At 44.7% G+C, this 20,009-nt stretch overlaps 1 protein-coding gene across 1 annotated transcript in view; it reads left to right on the top strand.

Annotated features, from left to right (window-relative positions):
• The first annotated feature begins 272 nt into the window (after window positions 1-272).
• Window positions 273-20,009, top strand: part of MYL3 (myosin light chain 3) — a 35,982-nt gene continuing 16,245 nt past the window's right edge. Inside the window, exon 1 of the mRNA XM_069778400.1 lies at window positions 273-530. Coding sequence (XP_069634501.1) covers window positions 408-530 — 123 coding nt within the window. The 5' untranslated portion in view covers window positions 273-407. The remainder of the gene's footprint in view (window positions 531-20,009) is intronic.

Genomic DNA, 20,009 nt, shown 5'->3' with positions numbered 1-20,009 from the left:
GGTGAGTGTCAGCATGGCCCTGGGGAGGAGAAAACCCATCGATGGGACCTGGGTCGTAACCCAACCTCCCCCTTGTACGTACATGAATGCACACGCACACCAAAAATGTTTGACCCAGCGCCAGCCCCAGACCTAAAACCCCCAAACTCCCTTTCCATTTAAGTGCTAATTCGTAACAATGCCGTATCCGATGGCTCTAAAATAGCCGGGTAAATGTCTTGTCCTTTTATAGCAGTGGCCCTATTGTAAGCTCTGACATGTGACGGGTCTAAGAGTGACACAATGTGTGACTTCAAGAGACCGGACAGGGATAAAGACCTGTGCGCGCTGGTGATTTATCCTGTCTTCCCTGTCTGTCTGTCTGTCTCCTTCTCTCTCTTTCTAAAGCAGCCCACCGGCAAACCAACATGCCTCCAAAGAAGCCTGAACCTAAGAAGGCAGAACCTAAGAAGGAAGAACCCAAACCAGCGCCTAAACCAGCAGAACCAGAACCCAAAAAAGAAGTTGAATTTAACCCAGCTTCTATCAAAGTACGTATCTTTTAACCTGGCATTGGAAGAAGCAATTGGGGTCTGGTGGGGCTTGGGTCTGGTGGTGGTGTATTCAATGCTGAGAGATGCCATTCTCCAAAAGTAGCTCTTGGTTTTGAGCAAAAAGTGAGCAGCAAAGGCAATTGCCACAGACAGAATAAGAAGGAGTCAAATTACAAGGAATTTGGTTTGGGGCTAGTCTTTAAAGTAATGACACCAGAGTTAGTGCCATGCTCTGAGAAGAACTTCCAGTGTGACCTTGGGCAAGTGGTACGTGGTGGGATCCAGCTCTCTGCTAACATCTCTGTACTTAACATTCCTGCACTGTAAAAGGAGGAGGGGGCAATTGCAATAACTTCTCTTCAAGGGCACAGATAGCTTCAGCCAGGATACCATGACATTGCGGTAATATTCAGCTGGGATACTATGACATTGTGGTATGAAGGGCAGCTAAGTCCAGCAGCAAGATGAGTTGTAATTAAAAAAAACCCCAACCCCCAAACTGGTACCACTTAAAAAATAGACAGGCATCTTTTTAGCCAACACAATTTCAGGATCATAAATACATTTTCATCCAAACAGGACTTGAAATCAATTCATTTCTGCATTTTTCTTTTAAACTTACTCACTCTGCACTCTTATTCATGCAAATTCTCATTTTTCCCTCCAGCACAACTTGCAATTATGGACTCTTATCATGTTTTTAAAAGTGCTAAAAAATATTGAGTTCCTAAAAAATAAGTAAATCCAGTACTCCCATGATAACATCTCTTCATCTTCACAGAGACTATTCCATTATCTACTATACAGAAAATTGGAGTAGGGCAAGCATTGGTAGATGCATGGTTTGGGTCTGGTGGGGATATTTTATCCAAAACTTATAGCAAAGGGAGATGATATCCTCTAGAGAAGTTTTCCTGGGAATTTTTCAATTAAATGTTTTTCATCAAAAATGCTTTTGTCAAAATTGAAACTATTTGTGCAGAGGGTCTGGGTCTGGCAAATATACTGCTTCCTGCTTCATAAAGCTAGCTCTGGTGGAGCTCAAGCCATCTGGTGTAGATCAGAATACGTCCCTAGATCATTGTACAACATTCAAAAAAAATGCTTTAATGAGTTTTGAAATTCTCCAAACATTCCATTTCTGCATTCCAGGATGAAACTGTTTCTTGTTTTCATGCAGAAGATAATCTGTAGTTAAAAAAGGCAAGGAAAACAACTTGTATCAAAACAAAATGTTAAAAATTATCAAAATGCATCTTTTGATGGGAATGTCTCAAATTATCAATATTTATTCTCAGACCTTATTGCACAATTTTGTGTTTGGAATTTTTTAACTTTTTTTTTTAGACACTCAAAAGTCTCAGAACTAAAACATTTCTGTGGTAGAGAAAAGTACTTCTTGTTTCAATTTTCCTGACTGTTATAGTCTGCTGCCATGATAATGGTTTAAAAGAGCCTTATTTTGCACTCCAGAATCCCATTTTCTTTCTCTTGCTGCTTCACGGTCTCAGTCTGTATTGGGTCTCTATTGGGATCTCAGTTACAGTGGCCTAAATGTGAGACACATCCCCTTAAGTAAATGCAGTTATTCTAAAGTTTATAGTGTTATTCACATATACATTCCCATAGGATTTGATCCAATACTTAGGAATTTTCAAAGTAGATTGGGTGCAATTGAATGTCATTTGCAACTCATAGAAAAGAGTTTGGGTTTTTTTGTTTGTTTCTTTGTTTTTCTGTAAGAGTTTGGCTGAGTCCACGAGGGGTTTTTTTAAAGAAAATGTTTCTCTGGAATGGTGCCTGAACCTCTTTACTTTGGGGAACAGATTGTCCCAAAGAGATCTTATAGCAAGAAGACTGTCTTTTCCATATATCTAATTCATTTCCACCTGAATGCTGTCTTTTAGCAGGGGGGGAACATTTTGCCAGAAATTTATTCTGCTCTCCTGAAAAATAGTAAGGCTGATGCAAACCAGGATTTGTCTTTTATTGTTATAGACACAGAAAATGGGGCTGGCTCATCTAGCTTTAACCATTGGCAAGTTGATCATTGATCTTAAACAGATCGTCTATAATCAGCAGAAAGAAACTCTCTAGAGGTTTATCCTTTGCAGCGGTGCAAAACACCTATATCAGGATGGATTGAATCACCCTTGGGAGATGCTGGTCCGTTGACAAAGGGATATTTGGGTGCCAACATTTCAGCTGCTAAAGTTAGCTGAGATGACGTGTGCTTAGACTCCAGTGAGTCCTGGGTACAAAAAGGCCACGCAGAGACAGCTGGCGTTGTGTGAGGACCTGGATGGGACACAGCTTACCATATGGAGATATCTTTAATAACCGCACCTTCCCTTGTCGTCACTTGATATGCTTATTGTAGCAGCATGCAGTAATACAGGTGCCTGGGGAAAAACAGTCACCGTTTATTTTTGTGGAGTACTGTGATCCTGAAGCCATGTGAAACCCGTTCTCCCTGAAAGCCCTGCAGGCTTCTGAACACCTGCAGGGATCCTAAAAAATAAAAGTTTCTTCCCTTTTTCTGCAAGAAAACATCTAAGAGCATCCGGGATGGGATTCAGCCACAAGGGAAATAAAGCAGGCATCGTGCCGGTAAAGATGAGATCCTGCCGGACTTGTCTGTCTGCTCAGTTCCAGAGCTCCGAGCAGTGCGATGGCAGGGTTGCAGCTGGGCAGATGTGCAGGGGGACACGGGCGAACATCTGCCGCGGAATTAAGCAGGGCTGAGCAGAGCTTGGGGTGGCTGCTGTCTGCGGGGAGGGAAGCAAAGGTCTCTTGGGGGAGATGGATTGATTTTCGTGGGGGAAAAAAATCCCATTTTGACAACAAATAAGTGCCCTGCTAGGTGGGATCGTCACAGTAGTTTTTGGTGCCTTGCTGGAGAATTTATTCTGGGCTGAAGTGACTGAAATGATTATTTCAGAGTGAGCTTGGAGGTGGGGGAAACGTATATGAGTTAATAGTGGACATACCTGTGAGAAGTGCTTAGAAGGGGGAATGAAAAAGCAGGAGACACTTTGAGGGTAAAAAGGATTTTGTTTGTTGGGTAAATGTGTTGCCTTAGTCTGCATGAGAGAAAAAAATGCTCTATTAAACATGTGGCTGTATTAAAGAAATTCAGTTTATGGGAGTAATGAATGTGTGTACAAGAGAGGGTAAAGCAGCATGTGACACCTTTGTGCCTACGTGTGTGAGACAGAGGTTTCGTAGTCACGGTTTTGAGGAGTTTCTGTGTGCAATCAGTAGCCGTGGGGTGTGTGCCCTGACTTCTTGAAGTTTTGTAGCTGTGTGAGGGCTTTTGAATGTACCTTTTATTCAGGAAGAGGAATTTAGCTATATCCCTGACTTCTGTAAGAAAGGGGGGGGTAGGGGTGAAGGGTTTTGCAGGCAAAAAGGCTTCTTTGTGAATAAGGAATCTGAGGTGTTGGCCCACTTGAGAGAGATTTTGAGTGTGCAAATCAAGTATTTTATTTGGATGTGTGAGGGAAACGGGGGATGAGCTCACAGGCCCACATCTCTTCTGGCGTGGGAGGCGCAGCAGCAGGTAACCTGTAGCTGGCTGGTGGCAGGAGTGTAAGGTCCTTTGCAACCCAGACCCATGGAAAGCGTCCTACGACAGGTTTTGCTTAGGAAAGAGGGTTTTTTCTTGCCAGAAGAAGCCATCTTCTAGGCCAAGGTTAGGACATCCCAGTGCAGGCATGAGTCAAATCTCAGCGTATTGAAGAACCCCTTCCCTCTGGTGCAGAGACAACAGGAGCAGGTTCCTTCAAAGCGATTCCCCACTCTGTCTCCCCTCTGCTTTGCACCAGAAAAACACAGCGATGTCAACAGTGCATCAGGTAGAAGGTGGTGCAGAGCTGTGCCTGAGCCACCCCCACAGGGCAGCACAGTACTCGGGGTGGGGACCATTTCTTTGAGTCCCTGAGTAGAGAGATGGTGACCTGGGACATACTAAAGACATCCAGACTACTAAGGGCTTGTCTGATTCAGAAAAAGCCTGTCTGGATATCCCATGCAGTGTGCACATACCATATCCAGCTTGGAAGAAGAAATCACATTATGTTTTAGTAAGAGGTGGGGGGGATGCAGGTCTTTGCCCCCTTTGAAACCTGTCAGGATGTTACATCTCATTGACGGTTTGGCCAAGTCTTCAGGCATCAAGACAGCTGAAGGTGGCCACCATAGGCGTTCAACCTCCCAACACCCTCTCATCTTTCTCTCTCCAACCTATTTTTTCCCTTGGTTTCCTTCCTTCCAGGTGCTACACGTTTCCATTGTCATCACCATTATTATTATTGGCCTACAGTGCATCTCAGTAGAAATACTTTGAGAGCAATTTCCCTCCTGTGCTCACATATTTGAAGGTTTCTGAAGTGGGCAGACACCTGCCAGGCTAAACCAAGCCCATGCTGGGCCTCCTTCACTCTCAGTGGTTTTTTCCTGAGCCTTTCAAGCACAGAGAAATTTGAGTAGTGAGTCTTGAGGAGGCCCCAGGCAAAAAGACTGAAAGTTTAGCGAAGACAAGAGACACCATTGCAAGCTTGTGGGAGTCAGTAGGAAATGTTTCCTTTTGAGTTTTATGGGATTGGCCTCTGACTCACCATTCTTGCTATGGACCAGTGCTCTGGCAAGGTGTGAGAACTTTTGTAAGCTTATTGTGATTTATTTTTAATTTAGCGAGCAGCGAATGCCTCTTAGGTATGTGCTCAAAAATTGCAAAGATCTGGCAAAAAATCTTCAGATGCATTGAGACAACTCCCTTTTCAGCATAATAATGGTACAAAGTCCTGTAACTCCAGAGGAAGATTTCAGATGCCACCTATTTTAAATATCAGATATCTTTCGTAGGATGGGATGAATAAAATTGAAAGTGGAAAAAGTCCAGTCTGGCTTCTACAGAGGGAACCTAGACATTTAGTTTACATAAGATGTCTATCTCAGCTGGTTATAGTAAAGAAAAGGAGCTCCACCCTGAAACCTTTGGCTGCACAAGTTCAAGTTACTATCTCAAGCACATGGTCTTAGTAGACAATCCAAAAAAGTGCAGAGGGTGACTGGAGGTTTGGATTGCATTACTAAAAAGTTTCCACAACTAATTAACACGTGATCCACTTCGCTCTTGCACAAGATAATGTACCAAAGTGCCCCGATTCCCTTGTGATGGGCACAGGAGAAGAACCAGAAAAGAATAAAAGAGGAGAAATTCCGCTCAAACCCCAGATAACCGGAGTCCTCTGCCCTGCTCAGCCTACACCAAATGGAAAGATGAGGATGAGTGAAGAAGGCCAAAGGCTCCTGCATGACCTATTAGCATTTCATGTCACTGAGCGTGGTGAGTACTTGTTTTACAGAGTTTAAGGCTGTTTAGTCACCTAATCTGACATCCCATATGCAGATTTTGACTCACATGAGCTCTGCTGAGCCCAAAGATTTTGGTTAGGGAAAAGCATTTTGGGCTCAATGACAAAGAAAGAAAGAAAGGAAGAAAAAAAGTGGGATTCACGTGCGGTATTTCAGGCATCTACAAGTTAGATCCTCAAGCCTGAGCTAGTCTCTTCAGGCTCCCAGTACAGCTGCTAAAGAGAAACAGGCACTTTCGGAAGTTCATTCATTTCACCCAAAGATGAGCACCTAAGGTAGATCGAATAAAGCAGTGGTAGAGAAGAGAGACCACTGAAGTGTAGGCACACTGGAGCCATGACCTGGATGCAGCGAAGACCCCTGGTAGCTCATTTTTGTGCCCCAGCTAATGAGAACTGCAAGTACTTGGTGCTTACCAGTAGAGCCCTGCCAGAGCTGGGCTGTGCCTGGATGCAAACCAGTAGAACTATCTGGTTTGTACGGTGCTGTATAGATTTGGATTTCTACCAGTCTGGGGACTTTTCCACAGTACAGACATTGGCTGCTGAGTGTTAGCAGTTCTGCTCGAGGCCCTACTCTAAAAGAAATGATGGACCTACTCCAAAATCCTGGCTCTGGGCTGACCATGGAGGAGAACAGATCTGCAGGATCCCGAACCCGAGCAATCTCTACCACGTCTGAAAAAAAATCCTGCATCTTCCCAATCCATCAACCCCATGAAGCCGGGGGGCATCCAAATTCAGTAGCCTGTGGTCCTTCCTCGGAAAAAACTTGACCTGAGGATTTCAGGTCATGGTGGGCAGCAACTGCTTTGAGTGGGAGCTGGAAAAGGATCATCCTTCTGGAGGGATCCCCCTCCAAATTCATGGCAGCTCAAGTCCGCAGCATAGCACTTTCCCTTTATAAATGGTGCTTTTTTGTACCCGGTCTCACGCTCTCTGCGTAGCAGAGATAAGCATAATTACCATGCCATTCTAAAGGCAGCTCTGCTCTTTTCTTCTTTATTTATCACACTCCATGTCACTCTGGAAGCACAGGGCATTCCCAGCCAGGCTGGCCATTGCGGGGCAGCTTTTAATAGCAGAGAGAGCACCTTTGTCCCTCCTGTCCCTTCCTTCGGAGCAGATGGCCCCAGGCTGACATAAATTTGGCAGCTTGCTTGACAGAAATAAATCAGTGCCTGAAAGTGTGAAGGGATTTCAGCGTTAGGAAACAGCCTGTAGCCTTGACCCAGTGAAACATTTCATCAGAAGAGGGGTGGGATGGCTCAAGTCCCCGGGGCTGTAGCATCCCCAAAAGAGATAATCCCCAAGAGATACAGGCCAGGATGCAAAGCGACGAAGAAAGAGTAAGATGTTGAGCAAGCATGCATTAAAACACAGCAAAAGGGTTTCTTTGTGGTATATTCCACTCATTCTTAGGGCCAAAACCGAACAGCACTGGAAATTGAAGGAGCTTTCCAGATGAATTTTCTGGGCCAACGAAAGTCTGGCTATCTTTGTATATTGCTCTTGTTCGCAGGGCTGGGTGACGTTTCTCGTAAAAATACTTTTCGGGGAGACTTGAAAAGTGCAGTTTGGTGGTACCAGAATGTTTTGCAAATACACACAGATTTTGCAAAGGGTTTTCCAAAGAAATCTGAAAAGGATAAAGAAAATTACCAGTTTCAGGTTTTTTTAGTTAATTCCCTGTTTAGATTCTTTTTGATCTGAAGCAGCTATTAATTTTGGAGGGTTCTTTCTTTCTTATATTAAAAAATACCCAGAAATTTTTAATGGTTGAAATTACTTCAATTTGGGCAAAAGAGAACATTTTGACCTATCTGGAACAATTTTTCTGCCTCATTTCCAACTAAAACTGTCATCAAGTAAAACACAAAACCCAAACTTGTTTTCATTCTTAATCAAAATGACTTTTCCCTTGAAAATTTGGAAATTGCTCAGTGGCACCCTAAAATATGTAGTAGGAAGATTTAACAAAAAAAAAAAAAAAATTTCTGGGCAGTTTCCTCTTCCAAGTCTCTGTCATGCAGTTGCCAAAAAATAACTTTTCTGCAATGTCTGATGTCTGTGGCACAGGGATGTGCAAAACCAAACCTGTAAACAGCTCAGCTTGGTCTGAGGGAAGTAGAGAGGAAAACCTGTCAAGTTTCATATGTTCTTCTTTATTTGAAATAACTCAGAGTTGCAGCATTACTGAATCCTCAGGCCTTGAAAGTAAAATGTGTGGCTTTCTGAGTCTGTATCTGGATTGCTGAGAGGCAGGAATGCAGCGTGATTTTCTGAACGTGGCTTTCCTTAATCGCTTATGGAAAGGAGATGATTTCTGTAGAGGGTCTTAAATACCATTAACTTTATTTCCCTAATACAGAAGACAAGGCTGTGGCATTGGGTAAACCTTGCCCAAGGGTAGCCCAGCTTTACTGACTCATTTGAAATCATCTAAAGTAAGATTTTCTGCAAGCATGTGTAGGGGATTTTTTCATCTCCCTCTACATTTCTTCTTGTACACCTGCATATTTCACATCTTTTTTCTGTTTCCCCTGACATTTATACACCCCTTGTCTCCGCAGTATTTCCCAGCCTGCTTTCACTTCTGCGCGAAGCACAGAAATTGTGCAAATTGTGCAAAGCAAAGAACTATGCAAAAGCAAAGAGTTGGTTTGAAAGCATTTGCACTGCTCTCAGCAGGGTGATTTCAATGCCGTTATTATTTTCCCGGTTCATTTTCTCTTTTCAGTTGTTATCTCAGACAAACTAGGACACAAGAGGTTGTTTATTTCTGCTTTGCCACCAAATGAACTTTGCAGCTTTTTGAAAAGAGGGGGGATGAAAGAATAACAAATAAGGCCTGTTTTGACAGTTTCTGGGGTTTTCAAGTGGCTCTGCAGCAGGTCCTGACCTAGAAAGCCCTTACGGCAATACATCCTGCCATGATCTTCTGAGATCTCAGCCAACATGTTTGTCTGCTTCTCCAGCATGTGGTGGGGATGTAGCCTCTGTAGGCTTGTTTGCACGTCTGTAGTTGCGTGTAAGGTAGGTTTTCTTTGATTTATAGATGGGGAAGTAATCAACATATCTGTGCGGAGATCTCGTGCTATGGGGGTGTGTGCCCAAGGTGGGAAGCGAGTGAGAGCTGCCCAACCTGCAGCCTTACTGTCATCCCTTCAGCCGGTGCCTCCCAGCCTTGCTTTTTCCTTTTTCTCTCTCCAATCTGCCCCTTGAAGAGCAGGGAGTTATTAAAAGCACACTCTGGATATGGAGCAGCTCTGTAATAAGGTCTGCATTTCTCACATAGCTGCTAAACCTCAATCAATATGGTTTTAATCGCCATTTGTGTAACGTGCAATAACTATTAAATTTAAATTAAATGCACAGCTCAGAGCATGCAGAAGGCCCTGGCCAAAGTGCTAACTTTTCCCAGGTTGCTGGAAAGCTGGACTGTAGAGACAGAGTATTTATTCCTCTCGTAAACCAGTTAAATCTTCACTTGGAGAAGGGGAAAAAATGTTGAGAGTAGCTATAGGAGGGATGGGGGCGGAGAAGAACAGTGGCTCTTAATAGAAACAGAAACTTTTCTGGGTTTCCCCTAACTTTTGCAAAGAGGTTAGTGTTCAGGCAGAGGTGACTGGGTGTACTTTTCCCCGGTGTCTGTGCTGACAGGATGGAAAAAGGCGTTAGTGGGTGTGGAGCAGAGCCACATAGGTTGTGAGCTGATGAGGACATGACTCAGAGCCAGATGATGATGTGCTGCCTGCCCTCCTGGTCCTGCGCCCCATCTCTTCCCAGGGGCAGGCTGGCTACCAAACTGTCACCAAGTCCCTGCCGTGCTGGCCAAGGGCAATGCATCTCCATATGAGATGCATTCTCAGGTGAAAGAGCCCTTCAGCTTCGCTGTGCAAGCCCCCATGGTGACCTTGGGAGCAGTTGCCTTGGGTAAAGACCTATCTCCGCACTTACGTGCTGCAGAAGCAAACTGGAGACAGTGATAATTATTGCTCTGAGAGGGGCTTTCATGAAGGGTTTTGATGTGTTAGAAGAGTAGGGCTGATATAAATACCTAAAAGCTGCTATGGAGCAGTTCCCCTTGGCAGCAGGAAAAGGCAGAGTGTATCTACAGCGATTTTCAGGCAGAGGCGTGCGGTGGGTACCTGCTCTGGACTGGCCAAAAGCGGGGTAACCAATTTGCTTTGCACCAAGATGAGGAGCATGGGAAGAGCTCCTGCTGCCTCTCTATGCACGTGGCTCCAGCCCAAGAGACCTGCCCGCCTCGCTGCACAGGCTCTGGGACTTGGAGTCTGAAACCATCCCAGCCTCTCCTACAGCTGTCGTGGCTCTGAACAGTCTCACAGTATAGAGCTTTCTGACGTTAGACTAGTAATGAGCTTCTCCACCTCCACCTTCTTTCCTCCCCCAGCCCAGGGACTGATCTGTTTGCTTAGACTTCGTTGTAAGGTTCCCAAGTGACAAAAGGGTTGGTTAAAGCCCAGGTATTATTAAAACCAGCAAGAACAAAGCAACATCAAAGCGTATTTCCTAACAATATTTCATATATATATGTACAAAATTATCATATGCTGGCCAGAGTAAAGAAGTGGAAAGAAATATGGGAAAGGAAATGGATGTAATGTTAGTAGAGGGGCAATGCCAATGTAATCCCCAGAATATTGTTTTTTTTCTCTCCTAAGCAAATTTCCTTCTTGAGTTTAATTTCATGTCTCATTGTCTGCACACATCTTACATGGCATTGTTCCCTTCCCTGTCCTATCTGCAATCTGAATCCCAAAAAAGCAGACAGGCAGAGCGGGACTCACCTAAATTTAAACTGAAATCATCACGCTATGCTCAGAGTATGCGGTCAGCCTGCAGCCCAGCTCTCTTTGACGAGATAGCTGCTTCCCAGAATCCCAGCCATAGCCAGGGAACTGGGTGTTACTGACACTAATAACGGGGATCAGGACAGCTTTAGCGGCTTTTGCTCGTGAATGCTGTCCACGTCACAGACTAATTCCCAGCAGGGGGTCAATTATCACAGCCCCTGCCAATCACGCATTCATCCATGCTGATTTACCCCAGCTGAATACTTGCATCCTATTTTTTCCAAATATCTGTGCTCTAGATCCAAAAGATGCTAGCCTCTAGATTTAAAAGGATCAGTGCAGATTTAGACCAGTCCTTTATAAACCATCCACTCTCATTTCTGGTTTCTCTGACTGCCTTGGGGGTTAATGACTGTGTATGGTTGTCAATGTGAGTTGTGCATACAATATATATATTAGGAAGAAATTGTTCCCTGTGAGGGTGGTGAGGCACTGGAGCAGGTTGCCTAGAGAGGCTGTGGATGCCCCATCCCTGGCAGTGTTCAAGGCCAGGTTGGATGGGGCTTTGAGCAACCTGGTCTAGTTGAAGGTGTCCCTGCCCATGGCAGGGGGGTTGGAACTAGATGATCCTTAAGGTGCCTTCCAACCCAAACCATTCTAGGACTCCATAATATACATATATATATGTAGTAAGTGTGTGTGTATGTATATATAGTATGTGCATGTGTGCATAGACATGTATGTAGGAAAGAAATGTAAGTGCATTTATGTATATTCATATGTATATATGAATCAATACACACATATACACAGACATATATATAGATGAGCAAACATTTACACCCATGTATACCCCTATAAAGTTTTTCTTTATCCAAATGCCCGGTGCATGTGTAAGCACACACCATACCCATGCAAGGCGCCTGGCTGGCCAACCTGGGGACCAGTGCCCCCTTGCCAGCCCTCCGCTGGGTGCAGGAGAGCCGAACCATGCAGCCCGTCCTGCCGGGATCATGCTGGGAATGAAGGAAAGTGGTCCTCAGCCCGTGACCTAGCCAGAGCCTGCCCAGCCTCCAGCATGTAAAAACTGCTCTGCTCCAACAAAAATTACGCATCCAAAACCCAGAATAGAAACAGTGACAATCTATCATTTGTGTTTTCTGGGAGGCAGTGGAACATCGCAGCCACTGGGCAGATGTGACTGAAAAATCTCCTGCAAGAAGTCTGCTGCTGTGAACAATCTTAGAAAAACAAACCGGTTTCTAATGCGCCCAGCCTTAATAAAGCAGCAACAGGGAGCAAGGAAATAAAAAAAGGCATCATTGAGAACCCAGCTACGGTTAAGAGCAGCCTGACAATAACTGCTGAGTGCCTGGGGGGAAAAGAAAGACAAAAAAAGAAGGAAAAAAAAAGAAGAAAAAACATAAAACGTTGATAAGGAAAATAGCTCAAACTTTTCAGTGTTTGTGGTTAGTGCTGACTAGTAGGTAACAGTCACAGCCTGGCAGGGGTAAATATGTTGTCTCTCTTTAATATAATGGTTGCAAAAAGAATTCCCCCCTGCAAAATGCACCTCTCTCTGCCCCAAAATGAAACATCATTGAATGCCATGCTGCTTGGTGACAGCATTTTATAAACACGGTGACTGAACCTGCCTCCAGCATCCTTGTGGATGATGGCAGGAGCTGGCTGTAATGAGTGCGAAGGAGTGTTGGGGACTGAGGCTGTGGGACATGCGCAGACTTTGTGGGTCTTGGGAGAAACTTGTTTTTCCGTGTCACCTTGCAGGCTCCGCTGCAAAGCCTGGAGAAAACCGTCACGGGTCAGAGCACTACTTAATATGATCAGGTTTTGGACATTGACACCATTGTAAGCGGACCAAAAACAACCCAAAACAAAACTCTGAAATGTCAGCTCCAATTGCAGTTATAGGAAACTTCAGATTTGGCTTCTTTCTACATAAATAAATAAACCTCTAAATCAAGCAAAGGACCCCAGCAGGCTGAACTGAAAAGAAAAACTCGTGGTGGTGCAGGGAGAGGGAAAGGGCTTCTCCTTTTTTTTTTTCCATTGGAATTTGAAATTTTGATAAAAGGGCAGGATTTAAAATTTCCATCCTCTTGACCAGTCTCCCAGCTGGGGCTCAGCTTTTCGGACTTGAGCTCCCTAGTGGTGCTGGGGACGGGCAGGAACATCCAGTACGGCTGTGGTTACATAGCGAGATCAGAGCACACTGTTTTTCTGCTCACAATGGATAACGTCCTGCTTCGGAAAATAATTTAAAAAAACAAATCAAAAAAACCCCCAAACCCCAGGGTACGAAATATGGCAGATACTGCTTTGTCCTCATGGATTTTCAACGGGGAAGTTTTGGCCCATTTGAAACTGGGGCTGGGTTATAGTGTGATTATTTTGGGAGCAGCATGTGCGTTGCGCCTGCCAGCTTCATGAAAGAAAAGCAGAGCTCTCCCCGTTGCCAGCACGTTATCACGGTGACTCTTTGGCAGGTTATTCCTGTTTTTTTTTTTCAAGACAGTTGCAGGGCAAGGGGTGTGACATTTTAAAGGGGTCCAGCTACTGTTTGATTTTCCCGGAGCTGCAAGTGCACAAGGATGGATGGGATTTGCTGGGGGCTGGTGGTTGGCATCATCCCATCCCTGGGAGGGTTGGGGTGGTGATGGCTGCAATGGCGATGACAGAGAAAAACAACACCTTTGGGACAGAGCTGGGAGAGTGTGATGTTTGCATCGTGTTGCTGTGTGAACCCCACGGTATGGGGTTGTGTCTGGGTATGTCTGGGAAAACCTTAATATTTTCTACCCAGGACACTGAAGCTCTTTTGCATGTGTCGCTGGGCTGCAAAACACTGTCAGACTAGACCTTGGAGGAAGAAAAGCGTGGAAGATGGTTGTGGTGGATGGACTATGCCAAGGTATTTCGTTTCTCGGGGCATCTCACTGTGTACAAGCAAAAGCTTCAGCTTCCACATCAAAAAATGACTCCTTGGTTTCCAGGAGATTTTTGCTTTGCAGCTGCCCTTCTGCTGCATCTTGCCTGAGACCCATCAAGCTCATTTCACTTCGGCCAACTTAATGTCTCACATGGTCTCATTCACTACTAGCATGACTGACGCATCAATCAGCGGCCTAGAGGAGTTAGTTACACAACTGTGTCATCTGAGACCAAAATTAGTTCGGCTAAGGGTGGTTGTTTTTAGGCTTGGTGGGGGAATTAAAATATTAAAAGAAACCAGCTTGAATTTTCAGGAGGTTTCAGCAACACACAAAAAAACCCACAAAAATTCTTTTCTGGCAACTCAAAATGGATTTGTTCAGCCCAAAAAGAATTGTTTTGGTAGGGTTGGGGGTGATCTAATGCGGGGCAGTGGGATTCTTTAAGTCAATTTTACATGAAATAAGCCACTTCAATATAAAAATATTTGAATCTAAAATAAAAAAAAAAAAAGGTAAGAAAAAGCTGCCAGTATTTGCAAGACAAAACATTTGATTTTGGAAATGAAAGACAAAGGGAGAGGCTTTTATGTCAAATTTATAAGTGTAAATAATAATAATAATAATGCCTCATATTTTTTCTTATTTTAAGCTGTTTACCAAATTAAATAGTAAAATATTTAGCTATTTTTAAATAAAAAAGTGTTTCATTTTTCCTGGGCACTTTCCAACATATCATATCCACCAAATGTATTATCTGGTGACTAATTTTTCCTGTCCTGTTTCAGACCTTCCATTTTAAGACAATCATATTGCAAGGGGCACAATTGCAATGCTGTCCCATGGTTATATGCCTAATGGTGGAGTCCACCTGCCCCCATGCATGTGGGTTGAGAGATGGGCCTTTTTCCTTCTTAGCACCCACTTACCAGGAGGTTTGAGGGCCTGAATCCCCCCGAAGTGTTGCCTTGTGGTCCACAAGCTGTATCCTTGGGGTTCTTCTCCATCAAAGACCCAACCCATGAGCTAGTGTCTACTTCAAGCAGACAGCACAGGCAACGTCTGACCTCTCCTACACCCCAGGCTCCCCTCCAGGATTTAACAGAGGGTATTTTTTAGGTTTTATAATTTCTTCCATGGTTGCAAACATCTGAACAAACATCTGCTGATGGGGCTGGAGAAGGGGGGGGTTGCAGAGGAGGCGGGAAGCCAGCCATCAATAAATGGTTGGAGAATCCAAATACATGTTGCTACAGGGAGAACAGTCAGTCTACAAAGTGTTTTATATTTCTGGTGCTGGCCGTTGCCAGAAGCCGTCTCAGTTCTCCAAAGCGGCTGTGTCATTCTCCTGTCGAAGCTCTGGAATTTCCCTTTGCACTCCGGAAAGTTGTGGCAACACGTTCCCTATCCAAGAAAGGGAGCTATCAATTTATAGCCTACTACCAGAGTTGGAAAAGCACAGTGATTGAAAAGCACATCGCTCCTTAAACCCCCGAAGGTGTCTACAGGAAAGCAAGAAGCAAGGCGATGTGAAGCCCTGCCAGGGGACTGCCACCCAGCGCTCCAGCTCGGGCTGAAGATGCAGAGCATCAGCACCAAAAATGAGGCTGCTTTGAGTCGCCGCGTGCTTGGACAAGCTTCCTGCAAAGTGCAAAGCTGAACCTGTGCCCTGTAAATTTACCAGATTTACCTCACTCAGCGGGGATCCAGAGCACAATACTACAGCTGAGGTATTGAGGTGCAGGATTATGTTGTATTTCTTTCCTTGGGGTAGGAACCTCATGGGTTCCCCAAATCTATTTCTCAATCTGGCTGCACCACTGATCTTGTGTCTCTCCACAGTCCTTTGCCACCCCATAACCTTTAGTGCTACCTCAGCTCTCCCCATCTCCAGCTCTGTCTCGGTCTGGGAGCATCCCATAGAGTGACTCTGAGACCCAAACCAGCACTTCCTAACCCCAAACCAGACACTGCTCCTTCACACAAGGCTTTTGCATCCACTTCTTGAGGGACCAGGTGAATCAAAAGTCATAATATGGCAGACCTCATTCAGGCTTATTCCAAAATAAAGTAGGGACCTGGAAGCAGGTAGGAGCAGTGGTGATATACTGCTATAATTTTTCAGCTCTCAGGAAATGCAGATAAAAGAAAGATTCAAGGTGACCATCTTCTGGTGGAAAAGAGTGCAGGCTGGAGAAAAACGTGCTTGTGTATTTCCTTATGTAGCAGCATCCTCTGCATGACCTTGACAAAGACTTTGCCCCATTTTCCTGATCTTGAAATACGTATCTTTTTAATGAAAGTCTTCACCAGTTCAGCTGAAAATAATGGTTGATTTCTATCTTCACTTCACTTTCATTATCAGTATAGTTAGGTATTTTAAGAGGTCAGCAATTCAGTTCTCTATCTGACTCTCAAACAATATATTTTCTGCCATTCCAAAATGACCTGTCATTTCAGTCCAACCTGAAATAATTTTTCTCTTGAAAACATTGGGGACCAAACATAAAACTGAAAACACAGAGTATCAGTAGAGTTTTATGGTTGGGTTTCTACTCTGCAAAATGATCATTATATGTTATCTGTTCCCTGTGAAGACCAGGTGGAGCATCTTGTACTGTCCTGTGTCACAGCTCGTATTCTAGTCGAGTGTCTGTATGTTGTACTGTGCCTTCCTTCCCATCAGACCATGAGCTGAGTAGAAATAATGAGGAAAGTCCTTAGGGCAACCCTGGGAGCTAAACGTAGGTGTACCAAAAGAGTTCCAGAAGGCAGAGGAGGAGAGAGATCAGGAGTAACTATCAAACAACAGTAGGGGATGGAGTTGTATGAGACTTGACCATGTGTCAAGGTTTACCCATGGACAGTGGAGGAGTTTATGTACATCGTAACTGCTCTGAGCAGAAAGTAACGGGAGAGGGCATGATGGCGATAATGTGTATTAATAAGTTTAAAAAGGTCTTAGTGGAAAAAAACCACACGCTTGTGAAATACAAATGTAACCTCAACACAATGATACTGATCTTGATGGTCTTCTGGGCCTCTTTCCATCTGCTGCATTTCTGCCTCCTAAATTGGTCTCCCAAGAGCACAATAAAAAAACAAAAAAAACCCAACAACCCTTCTCCTTCTCCAGAAGTAGCCCTGCCATGGCTAAGTGAAAACCTTGCTGTTTGTATTAGGATTCCTCAGTGTACTATGAAACAAGAAGAACATTGTTTCTTTTCTGGAGGGACTCCTTGCTTGCATTGTCTAAATGCTTTCCCCCAGATAACCTTTTGGCTGCTGGTTAGCGACAGTTTTATTAATAGGACTTATTTCAGACTTAGTTATGTCTGACTTATCATGCACAGCATTATGTGCTTGATTGAGATACTATGGGTTTATAAAAAAATTGCCTGAGATGATAGGAAGCTGTGAATGACGTTAACAGCGCCGAGGGGTGCGTGCATCCCTCCTGGTGTCTCTGGGACAAAACCAGCTTAATGCCATTGTTTAAGCAAAGAGGAGAGTAGTATCAGGGCTACAGCTGATGCCACCAATGACCAGGTGATGACCCCCTGAAGCCAAGATTGCTAAAACAGTAGGGAAGCTGGCATAACACTTCCCATTTGTTATGGAAAGGATTTAATTCAGACATCTGGTGTCTTCAAAGAACGTGCAGCACAGCCCACACATCAGGGCAGGGGACAAGTGGAAAGAGATTAGCTGTCAGCAGCTCTGTCTCTCATACGGATTTGTACCAAATAACGCCACTGTGAGCCTTGGTGCTGTGGATGCTTGGCACTCATAGGAATGTCCCTGCTTTAAAACCTTGTCGGTTGCCAACACTGCCAGGGGAAACTCAATTCTTCTGAAGCGCCAGTGTATTTCAGACAAACAAACAAACAAACAAAACGCCATGGGAAATCATCCTAGTCTACTTCCAAGGAGCTGGAGAATGTAAAACAGTATCTGGGAAAGGAAATTCACATTAAGCCTGTGGATAGGTTTTGCAGCCTCCAGCTTTGGGCAATGCTCTGCTGCCGGAGCTCAGTGAAGTGTGGGGTGATGCTGGTGGGCGGCGGTGTAAGTGTCTGGGGGCAGGAGCGGGCCTAAGCATCAGAGATCCCACTGGGAGCTTCCACCCCCTTGGATGCTCGTTGCAGTAGAGCAGCAGAAGCAGAGCCGCCTCAGAGCATGGATACGGGTCGCTGTTTGTGGCTGCAGTGCACTGGGACTCCTTTGCCCGCTGCTTGCCTTAGCCTGAGCCCATTTTTACAGCCTGTCCTCTGGATCCCTCCTGCCTGGGTTCTCCGGGGTGGTGACTCTGCAAGGACACCTCCACCCTTGCTCTTGCTACGAGGAGATGGCTTTGGTTTTGTGTCCTCCACGCCGTTCTGAGGGAGAGGGGAGGGAAAACAAAACCCCAGCCGTCTTCAGTCTAAACATAACCCGGGGTTTGTTCCATCCATCTTCAATGATACCTTGTGGCCGGGTAAATGATGACTCGCCTTTCCCTACGACTCCACGGCGGTATGTGCTGAGAGGGGAGGAAAATAGCAGCAGCTGCCACCCACGCATCTCTGCAGCTTTCCTGAGAGGAAGCCATGCCTGGGCGGTAGGTCTGGTCAAATTGTCTGCCACCGCTTTGCCAGCTGTCACACACGGTCCTCCAGCTCTGGGTGGTGTTTTTATAGGGGCCATGATTAGAGGTGAGGCACGCTCAGCCCTTCAGCTCAGACCTTCCCTTTGATCCGGCCGTGGGAATTTGCAGTCATCCCTTTTCGCTCCGGCGCGGTTTCTCCTGGCCTGCGGTCTGCCAAAGGGCTGGCTCACGCTTTCGGGGTGGGACTCACCAGATCAGAAAAGGACATCCACCTGCGCACTTTTTATTGTCATTGTAGAACTGATTGATCCCCTCAGTGAAAAGGAGAGCATAACTCATCTTCTCCTCAAGTATAGACCTAAACCAAGTCAAATTACACCCTAGAAGTGCCTGTTCCCTTCTGCTGGTATAAAGCGAATGTGGGGTCACTGACACATCCAGATGTCGACATCTAAGTGTAGCTGAGATGAATTCTTCTCCAAGAGCCATCCCTCATAGTTATTTAAATATGAGTTGGCAGCAGCTCTAGCCTTACTTCACCGACATTGGCTATTGATGCCTGAATAAACTCAATACATGATTACCTTCAGTCAAATTCTCAAAGCTTGACATAATTAGACACACTGGGCATAAGGCTGCTGCTGACAATGCACCTCTATAAATGTGTTCCCCAATTGGTATTTATTTCAAATTAAATTAAGGTATGTGGATTTGGGATAGGACCCAGCCTAGGTGATTATAATCTTCATGACAAAGATGAGCTTTGGACCCCTCCATGTATTAGAAAATGGAAGAGCATTCTTATTCTTTTAGGTGCTTCTTATTTGCATTCTTGAAATGCTTCCTTTTAGACAGCCTCCTGGTTAATTGGACTTCACTCAAGGTAAATCATGACTGAGAATTGCCAACAAAGTGATAATCCCCTGAATGAGTTAGTTAAGATAAGGTTGAACAGGGCAGACACAAAAATAGTGGCCTGATTTTCAACAATTGCAGGATTAGTGTTGAGTCCTGCCTTCCAAGGTCACCAGATGTTTTCTGGTTCTTCCTTCTCCTAAGCCAGAAATTCCATGCTTGGAAACACTATGGCAAGGAGTGATAGGCAGGGCACTGGTAGGAAATACGTATAGGTGAAGGGTTGGGTCAAAGGAATAGGGCTGTTTCAGTGCTTAAATGAGATACCTAATTGAATAATATGGTATTTTGGCATTTTCTAGCAAGGCAGACTAAGCCAGTAAATTCACCTGCACCAAAAACACTGTCTTCAAGACTGCCAAGCCCCAGCTATTCCAGAAATTGATGTAGGATACCCTGCAAGAGGGGTCTGGGTATCACCTTCTCTCAGGGACATTCTCAGCCACAAATAATGATAGATAATTAGAGCTGCCTGGAAGAAGATCCCAATCAACACAGTGTTACTCATTGGGCGATGACGTTCTATCAAGCTTAGCAGAGTCCTGTGAAGAGGGCATGGGATGAGTCCTTTAACTTTCTGCTGGAGAGTGAAATCCTCTTTCAATGACCTTGTTTTCCAGTCTAAAGGAAAATGGAAACACTAACAGTAATGACTATTATTGTAAAATGCTCTAACACATGCGCAAACAACTTTCAGTTAGAAGATGGTACTTTCTTGGGGGGTTGGTGATGGAAAGGTCCAAAATTGCCAGGGAATAGCTACATTGGCAAAAGAGGGACTCTAGACTGAATTTGCAGGGTACTTTGGAGCTACATGGCATGAC

Source organism: Haliaeetus albicilla, chromosome 2 (assembly GCF_947461875.1).
Source record: "Haliaeetus albicilla chromosome 2, bHalAlb1.1, whole genome shotgun sequence".
Taxonomy (NCBI): domain Eukaryota; kingdom Metazoa; phylum Chordata; class Aves; order Accipitriformes; family Accipitridae; genus Haliaeetus; species Haliaeetus albicilla.
Note: the sequence above shows the minus strand (reverse complement) of the source record. Positions and strands in the feature narration are given on the sequence as shown.